Genomic DNA, 13839 nt, shown 5'->3' with positions numbered 1-13839 from the left:
CATGTATCAAGTGGTATCGGCAATAATGTTGTTGATACAAGTTGATACATGGGAAGGGTTATATGGAAACATTGGAGGCATTTTAGTGATACAATAGGGCAATACCTGGGAATAATTCCATTTTTTTGGACTTTTTGGTATTGTCGGCCAGTGATACCAATAATATCGGTGATAATAATATTGATATTATTGCTGATATCTGAAAGAGTGGGTGCTGTAAGCAAACAGTCAATACTATCTGAGTAAAGCCCTTTAGGGAGTCCATTTAAAAGTTTGGTAACTAATCATGCTTGTCCTTGCCTTTCTTTCACTGACATATTACTGTAGTAGGGAGGGAGAGGGATCTAGAAAGCTTAATCTTGAAGAATAAATGGGCTAACCAAACCCACAAACAACATAAATGAAAGTTGAACATACACAATGCATACATAAAATTGACTTTTTGCATTTTTAACATCCTTAATGATGGCTTGCTTATAAGAGAAGAGAATCAAAGAGATGGATCTCTACGTTGAGATAACAAGGAGATGCTCTCCACGAAATTGAATGTGGCAATTCAATCATAATGAAAAGACTCGAGGAGTAGTTGTTTCTTTCTGGCTTAGAGTCATATGAAGGTTTGAGAGTGGTGATTGATGGTGTATGCCAATGCAAGGAGACCGAGATCATAACTTGTAAATCACAAACTCTTTTTTATGTATTTATTTTTTTGGATAGTCCTTTCCCTGCCTCTAATCCTCGGGTCAGTCTTGTTTCTCATCCTAGGCCGGTTAGCTCTCTATCCTTGACACTGAGGTGGATACGTGGAGGGAGGAAATTCCTCATCAGATAGGTCTTGCTCCTAATCGGCCCACTGTAGTGCTTAGTGGGGCCGCTCCTTTCTCTCAACTTGAGATATTGTCTACCCTTATCGTCTCATTAGCGCTAGTTGGTCCTCTTGTCCCATCTGTAGACAATGGACACCTGTCGATGCCCAGTCAGAAGGTGGCTCAAGTGTTTTAATGTTGGGCGGTGGGGTGGCTTCATCAAGGCAGGAGCCGAGACATTTTGATGCCCCGTGTAGGGGCATGATTAACCCTCTGTTATCGATTGTCTCGTCTGTGCTAGTTGAATCTGCACGCGTAGCCTCTATCGTCCCTCAATCTTCCAAGGCGTGTTCTTCTTTGGCCATGTGCTCTTCATCCCCAACGGGGTCCTGTTATAGCTTGCCCGGTGTCCTTTCCTCTCCTTCATCAGGCAATGCCTTTGAGAAGAGCGTCACCTCTGCTTTTAATGGCAACGCTGCGGCCTTGCCACGAGTCAACCCCCCTAAGTGCTTGGAATGACATTGCAAGTCAGCCTGCTTTAAATATCAAGGACAGGTGTCCGAGTCCCAGGGTCTCGAATAGAGAGGGTATCGCAACAATTGATTTATCTCTTGATGTGGGCGTCTCGGGGTTGGCTAAAAGAGACCTTTCCATTATGAGTTTTGACGAGGGTGCCTTTTAAGGAGAGGAAGATGGCTCGTAATTGATCACGTGCTCTCTCTTATCGGCAGTCGGGAATCTCAATGATGGTGACATGGAGGATGTCCCTCCACCTTAGATCGGCACAGAGGGTCTATCCCCCAGGCGAATGTGTCTTCTTTTTCTTCGACAGATGTGCCTCTCGCCCTTCTTTTGAACTCGGTCCTCCATTCCTCCCCTCTTACTTTTGCCGAGTCTTTTTAGACCTTTTTGTCATCTTTAGGGTTGGAGTCTCTGAGGTCTTGTTTTGGTTTAGTTGAGTCTAGTTTGGTCTAGAGTACGGAGGTTGTTGGGCCTCTAGCTTTGGTTCCCTTTTCTCCTATTTCCTCTCGATTGGTTTGTTCATCTTCTAAGGTTGGGATGGTTGTTGCTATTCAGGTTGAAATGACTAGGGTCTTCTGGTGGAGGCCTTAGACATTTCCCCTCTTCGAGCCTCTTTTTGTTTCAAGTAACCTCAAGGATCCTTCTGGCCAGTGCTCGCCCTTTGTCATCTCATAGGAGTGTGGAGAGATTACTAGAGTCGATTAAAAAGAAAAGATGGATGGAGGAGGCAATCCGTCATGTGGAAAAGTTGCTAGAAGTGGTGTTTGGTAACCATGATGAAGATTACATAGCCATGTTTCAGCTGGTTGTTGGGAGGGGCATTTGGATTCTAGTCTCTGCTTCCCCTATCCATTCTCCTGAATCGGCCAAGCGATGTAGGGAGTTGGATAATCTTGGTTGCTTCCGAATTCTTAGATGGAAGCCATTCTTCGCAGTAAGAGGAAGGGTAGAGGGGTAAGGTTGTTTCCCCAATGAAGATCCTCTATTGGAAATTCGGGGGTCGGGCTATTCCCGAAAGAGATCTCAGGCGTAAGAAATTTGCAATCGCTTGAAAGCAAGTCTAATAGTCATCTAAGAGTCCAAGATCCAAGCCGTTGACAGTGGTCTGGTAAGATTGATTTGGAGTCGGAGAGGTGCGGAGTGAGCGAATGGCATTGGGTATGGGGGCGGTATTTTAGTTTTTTGGGACTCGTTGTTGTGGCGCAAAAAGGATTGTTGGGTGGGTCTCTTTTTAGTTAATGTTGTTCTTCAGGAGGTCCCTTCCCGATTCAAATGGATCTTTTTTGGAGTTTATGGCCCTGACCGGCCATTACTCTGTGGTGGACCTTTTTTTTTTTTTTTTGTTTTTTCCAGGGTGAGGGGTGGTTCCTCATGTGGTTTGGTTACCATTAGTATGCGCTCCTTTTCTAAGTGAGTTAGGAAGCATGATGTTAACCACTAGTATGCGCTCCTTTTCTAAGTGGGTTAGGAAGCATGATGTTAACCACTAGTATGTGCTCCTTTTCTAAGTGGGTTAGGAAGCATGATGTTAACCACTAGTATGCGCTCCTTTTCTAAGTGGGTTAGGAAGCATGATCTTGTGGATTTGCCTATGGCGGTAGTGAGATGTACTTAGCTGAGTGACCGGTCATCCATGACAATGAGTCTTCTAGAAAGATTCTTAGTCTCCCTGGACTAAATTTGGAACTTCCCTTTTACTTGCCAATCTGGCCTCCCCAAGCCAGTTTCAGACCATTGCCCGATCTTGTTAAAGCCTGGAAGTAGATGATATCAACCGCGGCCCTAAGCCCTTTAGTTCGAGTTCGCTTGGCGAAATGGAGGGTTTTCATGCCATGGTCTCTAACTTGTGATCCTCCTTTGAGGTCGAGGGTACATTAGGGTTTAAACTTTTTCAAAAAGTTACAGATGTTGAAATCCAAGCTCATATCATGGCCTTGGGAGATTTTTGGTCTAAGGGAGAAGGAGATGGCTTCCTTTATGAGATTCATGTGTTGGACATTAAGGAAGAAAGAGACCCTCTCTTTGATGTAGATAGATTGCTGAGAAATAAGTTATCTTCTGACTATTGTTCTCACCTCAGGGAGGAGGAAGGAAGTTGGAGATCATGCTTTTGTGCTGTTTGGTTGAAAGAGGTAGATAAAAAATACAAATTTCTTCCATGGTATAGCCAGCGCAAGGGATCGATCCAACTTTATTTCCTCTCTCATGGTGGACAGAGTTAGAGTTTCTGATAAAAGTCAGATTTGTAATTCTATTGCTAACTTCTATTCCCTCCCTCTTTAAACTGAGGGAGTAGAGTGTCCCATGTTAGATGGCCTTCATTTCGATAACATCTCAGGAGGATGCAAATTCTCTTGAGAAATTGCTCCTTCTCGATGAGATCAAGGCAACAATCTCCGATTTGGGGAGGGACAAGTTGTTGAGGCCCAATGGGTTTCCCTTGGCCTTTTTCCAATCTTTTTGGGATTTGGTTAAGTCGGATCTCTCAGGCTTTGTCAGAGAGTTCTTTTAGTTGGGTTGTCTTCCCTATGAGATGTGATCTTCTTTCATCACCCTTATTCCGAAGTTGGAGGGAGTAGAAAACTTGAAAGATTTCTGCCCGATTAGTTTGATTGGGGGCCTATACAAGATCATTGCTAAAGTGCTTTGTCAAAGGTTGAGACAAGTGCTTTCGAAGGTTGTCTCACCTTATCAAAGTGCCTTTATTCTTAGGAGACAAAATTCTGGATAGTGTGTTGATTGCACATGAATGTCTTGATTCGTGTCAATAGAGTGGGAAGGTTGGGCGTCCTTCGTAAACTTGACTTTGAGAAGGCCTACATCCATGTCGATTAGACTTTCCTGGATTATATGTTATCTCTTATGGGCTTTGGAGCCAAATGGAGGATCTGGATCAATTCATGTATTTCTTCAGCCAGATTCTTTGTGCTCATTAACAGTTCTCCCTTTGGCTTCTTTTAAGTCTTCTCAGGGCCTTTTCTAGGGTGATCCTTTGTCTCCATTTTTCTTTATCCTTGTGATATAGGACCAATGCATGAACTCAAATAATGTGAGAGATCAATAAGCAAAATTAAATTAATTCATGAAAATCACAAAGCTTGATACCATCACCACAAATATCAAGATTCTAGAAGGAGATCATGCATAGTTTAAGCCTAGGTTGCCAAGCATCATCCTACAAGACCATTAAATATGAAAAACTAGGATTTGATGGATATATAAACATCCAATTAGCACAGGGTTAAGCCTATTTTAAAGAAGAAGGTCTAATACTACTTAGGGTGACATTAGGGATTAGGGAAATTGGGGAAAACTTGGAATTCGGGTTAATTGGGTAAATTGGGTAAAGGGTTGTTAAAGGGGTTAGGTATTAGGAGAAGGGAATTAGGGTTTCAACTGTAGGGAATTTAGGGATTTGGGTTTAATTGAAGGTTTTGAAGATCTAGGGTTTGGTAATTTGAGAAAATTGGAAGATTTGTGATTTTTAGGTTTAGGGTTTGAACAAGAGAAGATAGGGTTTTGTTGTATGGGTAATGGAAGGCCAAAAGGACAAGGGTGGGACCGTACGGCCAGCCCTATGGGTTCACACGTGTGGCCATACGGTCACACATGTGCGCTAGGTAGGGTTGGGTTTTTGGATTTTTATGGTTTGGCTTGTCGAGAAAGGTATAAAGGAGGAAAATCGGAAGGTTGTTGATGGATTTTGGAGAAAGGGTGAAGAAGAAAAGAAGAAACTTGAAGAAATAACTCGATTGTTGATGAAGAGATGTGAATGTGGAGATAGAAGGAAGCCTCGCTCTTCCATTGATGAAGCTAAGCCTCGCACTAATCTTCCTTCCGAGTCACATAGAAGATATCCTCACATCACATGAAGATTAGGGAGACAACCCACACCCCCCCCCCCCCCCCCTTTATATAGTCTCAAGACTTTTCCAAAATCACAAATTAAACCCTATTTTAATGACTTTGACCAAAATAACCATAATGTAATGAAAAATAAAATAAAATCACTCATAAGCTGTCCAAAGCATAAATCAATCATAAAATAAATTCTAAAGCGTAATTATGTCCCATGATGACAAGAATGGTTCATGATCAATGGCCCAATCATGTAATCCATGCGATCCAACAGCCCTATCATCGTGTCCCTCAAATCCAACGATCCAAATCACTCCCTAAAGCAACGCATGTGCATCTTCCCAATGTGGTGTCTTCTAGATGCTCGCACATGCACATGGGGTCTTCAACATGAACATGGATACTTGCCTAGCCACAAAGAAATCGGTGCAGCCCGCCTCCTCTAATACGTACGCAAAAGTGTACATGATGTGATGTCATCATTAACTAGTTTCTGAGGCCTAAAATACTTTGTAGGGGCCAGGTGGTAGGTTTGTTTCGCAGGTTCTCAGTGGAGAATCATCCTCAGTGCATTAATCATCTACAGTTTGCTGACAATACTCTGTTGTTTTACGAAGCAAGTGATTCCATGGTGGATTTTCTGGGTATGATTATCTGCTGGTTTGAAGTAGTTTTTGGCCTAAAGGTAAACAAATCTAAATTTGGTTTTTTTTTTTTGGAATACATCTATCGAGGGAAAGATAACTCCTGTTTGGTAGAATGGGTTAAAATCAGGAAGTTCAAACTAAATATATATAGATATAGTAAATAAAGGATGCTAAAAATGAGGAAGTTCAAATTATTCACTCCTTATATATAAAGTATGTTTTCAACCATATCTATAACCAATTTATGTCAGGCACCACTCCATAAATGTTAGTGTTAGTAATATAGGTAGTAACGACGTTGCAATTTTCTGCCTTGGTACTGCACTTAACAAGTGTTGAGACTTATTGTGGCTAACTATTATGAACCGTGTCCCAGGTACTTGATATTTGGGATACCGGATGAAACGGGTTGTGCCATTTTACTATTATATTTCTATATAGATTTGAACGTTAATTAATATATAAAATAGACAAAGGATACTTTAAATGAGGAAGTTCGAACTAAATATATAGATATAGTAAATAAAGGATGCTAAAAATGAGGAAGTTCAAATTATTCACTCCTTATATATAAAGTACGTTTTCAACCATATCTATAACCAATTTATGTCAGGCACCACTCCATAAATGTTAGTGTTAGTAACATAGGTAGTAATGACGTTACAATTTTATGCCTTGGTACTGCAATCAACAAGTGTTGAGACCTATTGTGGCTAACTATTATGAACCGTGTCCCAGGTACTTGATATTTGGGATATTGGATGAAACGGGTTGTGCTATTTTATTACTCATAGTTAGTTAAATCCTGGTATATGAGTCTGAATTTGTTCTTTCATCTCTCTCTAAACAGAGTGCTATCTCAAAGCATTACTTGGCTGCTTTAGCAGTGTGTGTCGAGTGAATTACTCTTGCTTATGGTGTTGCTGTAGGTTGTAATCCCTTCTTCCTTGTTGCAGAGGTTTTGATGATGAAATGAGGACAGTAGTTGCCAGAAATCTGGAAGGCAGGGGAATTAAGTTGCATCCTGAGAGGAATTTGACAGAGGTATCTCTAGTCCTGTGAGGATTGGTTACTGTAGTTTAGCTTTCCTCTTCTTCTTCTTCTGAGCTTTCAACTTGTTCGTACTGTTGCTTTTGCTTTTAGTTGATCAAAACAGAAGATGGCATACGTGTTCTCACAGACCATGGAGAGGAATTGGTTGCAGATGCTGTGTTGTTTGCGACTGGTAATTCCCTGTCGATCTCTTATCTATAATTGTTGTGAATAATCACTTTGTTACTTACTCTGATTGCATCTTCTAAGCATTAAATTTGGATGTTCATCCTGTCTTACTTTGAGCTTTATAGAGGCATGGGTGCATTCACATCTTTGCCATATTAAAATTGTATCATTCTTTTTTCTTTTTTTTTTCTTGTTTTTTTGAAAGGTAAATTGTATCATTCTTTGAGAAGTACATATTATATTATGTACCATCTTCTCTCTTGGAATCGCAGGTCGAGCTTCAAACACAAAGAGATTGAACTTAGAAGCAGTTGGTGTTGAGCTTGATAAGACAGGAGCTGTGAAGGTTACTTGCTTTATCTTTATCTTTTCCCATGTATGCTAGGAAGTTGATCATCTGGTCTCCCTTATGTAGAGTTGTGGTGTATATCTTGGTACTGCACACGGTTTCTTTTGATACTGTAATACAATGTACTTTGTGATGAAGATTGGAGCCAAATCATGGTCCCAGGAAAATGCAATCTTAGGTCTTATATTCCCACTAGAACATAGTCAGACTTTATTGAAAGCTAGTAAGTTAAGTTTTTATATTTCCAGGTAGATGAGTACTCTCGCACCACTGTCCCTAGCATATGGGCTGTGGGTGATGTGACAAACCGAATGAATCTTACTCCTGTGGCCTTAATGGAAGGAACCTGCTTCTCAGTAAGTAGATCATATGAAACTTGATTAGTTATTTTCATTATTCTGCTCAGAAAAAAAACTTTTATTTTTTGTTTATTCTTTTGATCAATGAAATTGTCATTCTGTTTTCATTCTTCTGCCCTGCCTACAGAAAACTGTTTTTGGTGGACAACCCAGTAAGCCTGACTACAATCATATACCATGTGCTGTCTTCTGGTATTGAAACCCTTCCTACTTGCCATACAAAGTTTGTTCATATGCCTGATTTACTGCTGCATACCTCTCCCATGTTAGAAATTCAATGTAAATTCTCCTGGAGGATAGCGCACTTTTTTGTTGAAAGATTATGATTTTATTGATCAAATGGGCCAAATCGACTGATAGAATTACAAATCAGCCCAAGATACAAAAGAAAGAGAATAATCACCCAAAACTGGGGAATTCGAGGCCCAATCCAAAATATCCAACTTTGCTCGCCTAAATACATCTGCCACTACCCCACTTTCCTCTTCCCCTGTAAGATTAAAAGGCTCACCAATAATGCCCATCTCCATAATTTCCTGCCTCTTTCCCCACCCTGCCCCCATGCAAAGCGAGCAAGAACCCCTCAATCGACTTCAGCATCACCCACAAAACGCCAAAAGAACCCAAGATTTTTTCCAAAATTCCATTGCAAAGGGGCAATGAATGAAGAGATGGTTAACTGGCTCCTCATTCCACCAACACAAAAGGAAAACGTTGGTGATAATCATCTTCTTACACAAATTATCAAATGTAAGCACCTTCTTCCTACCCATCAGCCATGCGAACACTGCAACCTTGGGGGGAGCCCCATAGGACCATAGATAGGAGCGCGCTTTATCATCGCTAGACGAAGATTAGTGCAGTAAACCAAAAAAGGATCGAACTGGGAATTGTCTAGATTTGTCTTTTTTCCAAACCATGCAGTCCAAAGACGAGAAGTAATACCTGAAATCCGCTTTAACAGGACAATGAACTCTTCTTCTTCTTTTGTTAGGTTTCTACATCACGAACCTGATTCTTTTACCGTCTCCCAATGACAACCCAATCCCTTGAACCTATTCCTCATCCTAGAGATCCCTTTCCACAATGTTATTGCCACCACCCCCCGTCACTAACTATGTACTTGAAACTATTTCCTTCCATAGACCGCTCTCCTCCACCCCAAACCTCCAATGCCATTTGCTCAGGAGTGCCTTGTTCATAACTTCCAACCTCCTGATACCTGCTCCCCCCCTTCACTGAATGGTTTAAAAACCTCCCCCATTCCATTAGGTGGAACTTGTTTTTTTCCTCAGCTCCTTCCCACAAGAAATCGCCGCTGCCTGGGGATAGGGCCCCTTTCAAAATATAATTCTAACTCAGGTATTGATTGATACATGTTGCAATATCCTTTAGATTGTATATCATAAACCAGCATCCCCATACCTGTAAGTTAATGATAACTAACTTATTGTTTTAGATTCCAGTGTCTTCTCATGTGAACTTTTCAAGGTAGCCTGAGAAGAGGGGGGCTGGATTGAATGGACGGTTCAAATTGATGACATGGACTTTTCACGTGTCCATATGCAACCAAGTGCATGGGAATGCTCATGCACTAGTGCACTGAATTTCCTGAGACATACATTTTTTAAATCTCTATCCAAATTTCCAAGGGGATGATCATGTCAAACATATGAGATTAGCGTTGATTCATCTGGCTCTCCCATTGCTTGGGATATGTTTTTCTCAATATTATTGACGATATGAACAGGAATTCTGTCTATCTCAAGCAGTGTGACAAATATCGCAGAGATTTTGAAAATCTTGTGATAATACTATGAGAAATAAACTAAATGGCATTATCATGATATTATTGTGAGATTTTCAAAATCTTGTCAGATTTCAAAATATCGTGTTTTTATTGTGATAACGACTCAAAAATTAGTGAAAACACCAACCAATTTGTTATATTTGCATCCACCAATGTATTTTCGGTGAGATTTTCTCAATAAAATCCGAGAAAAACCTCAAAATTTGAAAATCTCCAGAGAATTTTTTGGGCTGAGAAATTGTGGAGAACTAGATTTGTCACTATGATCTCAAGTCAGGATATTTAGTTAAATAGGGGTGCTTCCCTCATATATGCAAATCATATTCAGGGTAAATACACTTGTAATTTCTCTCTTGATAATCAACGGCAATATCAACTGTTTTGTCTCTTGCTTTTTTGACATGTGTCAGTGTGAGGAGCTTGGTATGTGTGATCAGAAGATTTTGGATTGCTTATGCTGTCACCCTGCGAGTCTGTAGCCGCATGCTTCCCACTTCGTCTACTGTTCTTTTATTCTTTCCCTGTCCAGTTATACAAAAATTGAAACCTTTTTCAATTTGTTTATCGTTTTGTTTCCCTACCCAGTCGTCTAAAAACAGAAACGTCATTCGATTCGTATATGTTTTTGTCTCTCATTTGTCAATATTACATAATTCTATTTTTTGGATATTATTTTTCTAAAAGACAATAGTAATCCATCGTCTTGTTTTTCTTCTCACTATGTTACCAGAAAACACACACACATACCATTTACCTGTTTTCTCTGTAATCCTTGCATTCTTCTTTCTTGTATTTTTATCACATTCTATTTTTATTTTTTCTCATATGTTGGTTTTTATTTATTTATTTATTTATAAATCACCCAAGACTGTGGCCCTTACCGCGGGGCCCACCTTGATGGATGTATTCCATATCCATCTGTTTTGCAAGACCCTTTTAGGGCATGAGCCTAACAATGAAGTAGATCTAATTCTCAAGAGGACCTTATCATTCATAGGAAACAATGGTGATGAATATTAATGGGCCACAAAAGTTTTGGATTAAGTAGATATTTGTTTTTTCCCTTCGTCCATATTTATGTGACCTTATCAATAGGTTGGATGACAAATAAACATTATGGAAACATAAGATGGGCCCTATGAAGTTTTTAATGGTATGGCATTCAATCACCACTGTTGTATGGTCCACTTGAGATTTAGATCTTCTTCGTTTTTGCACTTATGCCCTAAAATGTTCTAAAAAACGGATGGGCAGCTACATCATGGTGGGCCGCATCATCTTATGCGAGAATGGGACACACCTAATCCACTCCACTAGCCATCACAACCTTTTTTTTTTTTAAAGTTTAATTTTAAACATTAATTTTGTATATAAAATGGTGGTGAACCAGTCTTGTTATGTTGTGTGAAACTCACACTATAAAATAACTTAAAAGTTACTTAATCTATTAGTTTTGTTTCAAGGCAAAATGGTGGTGACCCTTGCTTTTTAATAGTGTCAAACACACATTTTAGTTAACCTTAAAAATTAAGCTATAAGGAAAGAGCTTGGAAAGAGGGTTTCGAAAACCCCTCTTTCAAAACCCTAAAAGTCGACACGCAAGTTCTTCGCAGCCTAGTAACCCTAGAATCTCGGAAGCGTCTTCACTCTCCCAATGCAGATTCAACTATCAATGGAAATCCCAACAATATTAGAAAAAATCTCGTCGAAATTCTGGATTTTTTGGGCTATTTCATACTTTTGAAGACCACACTATTGATCTACAGTCCAATCACTTCTCGATCTTCTGGAAAGAGGTATTTTTAAATTCTGAATTTCTTTTTCCAGTATTTACGGCTCGATTTTGTCGGCGAAATATGAAAAAGTCGGCGAAATGTCGCCGATATCCAAGAGAGAAACGAAATATAGGGTTTTCGGTTTCGAAGGGCCAGCGATACTGAAATTATCAGCGATAATTCGATATTATCACCGATAATTTAAACACTACCTATAAGTAAGTTACAAGTAAGAAGCTATATATTCACATTAAACAGAGTTGGAAGTGGGGAATCATTCCAAAATATTATAATCACATAAGAAATCTTAGCACCAAATATGCCATTTTGCTAAGTTAATGCAGGGGCATTTTCATACTGGGCTCAAGTGGGGTGGCCCGTGGGATGCAAGGGTACACTCGGGTTGGGCGACCTATTTGAGGTGGGTGCCTCATGTGAGGCGGGCCCCACCCGTGTGAGGCGGAACCCATGTGATGTGGGGCCCACAAGGGGGGTTCGACTGAGGACCTAACCCATGGGATGTGAGGCCTAGGTTATGAGATAAAGGGATTGATTTGCCATGCTCTATAAGTTCAAGCATTTAAAGCAAGTGGATAATTGTCCTACATCAAAGTGGTATCAAAGCGGGAGGTCTCGTGTTCGAGACTCCTCACTAGGGGTGATGCAGGGGCATTTTCACACTGCGCTTGAGTGGGTGGCCTGTGGGATGCAGGGACACACTCAGGGTGGGTGGCCCATGTGAGGCGGAACCCATGTGATGTGGGGCCCACGAGGGAGGTTCGCCGGTGACCTAACTCATTGGATGTGGGGCTTGGGCTATGAGATAAAGGGATTGATAAGTCATGCTCTATTAGTTTGAGCTTTAAAAGCAAGTGGTTAGTTGTCCTACGTCATAAGTCTATCTAGATAAATATTTAAGCCAATTCTTAGGTTAAACTGATGTAGAGCGGGTCGCGGACACTTTCATGTCCAAGATGGATCAGAGAAGCCCCAATTGGAGGCAGAAGTCATTAAGACCGTTAGAACCTTAAAACAGGCATATCTCGCAAACCGGAATGAGTTACTCGATGTACCATATATGAATTTGGGGGTAGGATGAGCTACTTTAGCCAACCAACCCGGCCATGTCGGGTTGCCTATGCCGAATTTCCGAGATTCCATCATATCAACGGTCGAATTCCATGTTTATTTCTATTTTTACTATTTTTAGTAAGTTTTGGTTTGATTGTAACTCTTCATCCGTTGGGCTTTAGGAGTTGTGTCCAACATGAAAAGCGTTTAGAAAAATTAGGAGAATAATGTGGTTAAGCCACATAAGACACATACTATAAATAGAAAATTTACTATTTATAGTAAGTTACGAATTTTAGGGAATTTTAGTTATAGTTTAATACCTAAACTTTTTCTAAGTCTTGGTATCCCTATTTAAAGGGTTGTAGACTCGTGTATCAATTATCAACATATTTATTTCAAATATTTTAGAATTATTTCTATTTCTTTTCCACGTGGATTTGAGAAGTCTTTGTGAGGAGTCCAAAGAAGCTCCGTGGATTCGGAGTAGTTATCATTGAGGAATACGATGATCGACCTCATCACGTTCATCCCTACGTCAATTGGTATCAGAGCGAGGACTCCCCTCGGGTTGATGACAAACAACGAAGGTATGAACCAAAATCCTGTGGACGGTGATCCAGGGATTCGTTATCTTTCGGAAATAATGGAAGCTTTCCATCGGGAAAGTCAGTTAACCATGCAAGGGCTGCAGGCAACCCTCAACCATATTGTGGATGCATTAATTCCGCCTCAAGCCCAAGGCGATGCTTAACCGCATGTGGTCGTTGTACGAAACAACCCTGATTTCCGCAGAGCACCCACCGATAATGGTGAATCGTAGGCCACCACTATGAATACGAGGAAGCCATTGTACATGCCAAAGGTAGAGATAAATTTACAACGGCACAAAATCTTTTGAACAAGGTGCACTGCATACCAAAAAGTCTGCAATGTGATCATCAATGTCAGGAGTGATGAGAATTTCGTGTCGAAAATAATGGTGAAAAATCTACAACTGAAAACAGAAAGGCACCCGTCTCCATACACGATTGGATGGATCAAGGAAGTTAACACAACAGAGGTAACCAAACGATGTTGTATATCCTTTTCCATTGGTAAATACGAAGTAATGTGTGACGTAGTCGACATGGAAGCTTGTCACATGTTACTTGGTCGATCATGGCAATATGATATTGATGCTACACATAGAGGCCGGGATAACGTATTTATATTTATTAAAGATGGCAAAAAGATTATCCTCGCCACTATGGGAACGGAGAACCAACCCAAGACTTCTAAAGTGGAGGGACAGTCTCTCCTAACCGAACATGATTTTGTTAAACAATCTAAGGAAACAGGAGACATGCATTAGTTGAAAAAGAAAAATATATGGAACTTGTAAACATTCCAAAAGATTTAAAACTAATGTTGCAGGAGTT

At 40.3% G+C, this 13839-nt stretch overlaps 1 protein-coding gene across 1 annotated transcript in view; it reads left to right on the top strand.

Moving 5' to 3' along the window:
* LOC131245827 (glutathione reductase, chloroplastic-like) overlaps positions 1-13839 on the top strand; it is a 67234-nt gene that overhangs the window by 42716 nt on the left and 10679 nt on the right. Inside the window, exons 9-13 of the mRNA XM_058245544.1 lie at positions 6790-6877; positions 6977-7058; positions 7327-7400; positions 7652-7759; positions 7890-7954. Coding sequence (XP_058101527.1) covers positions 6790-6877; positions 6977-7058; positions 7327-7400; positions 7652-7759; positions 7890-7954 — 417 coding nt within the window. The remainder of the gene's footprint in view (positions 1-6789; positions 6878-6976; positions 7059-7326; positions 7401-7651; positions 7760-7889; positions 7955-13839) is intronic.

This window comes from Magnolia sinica, chromosome 5, assembly GCF_029962835.1.
Source record: "Magnolia sinica isolate HGM2019 chromosome 5, MsV1, whole genome shotgun sequence".
NCBI lineage: Eukaryota > Viridiplantae > Streptophyta > Magnoliopsida > Magnoliales > Magnoliaceae > Magnolia > Magnolia sinica.
The sequence above is the reverse complement of the archived record's forward strand: the minus strand, read 5'-3'. Positions and strand labels throughout refer to the sequence as shown.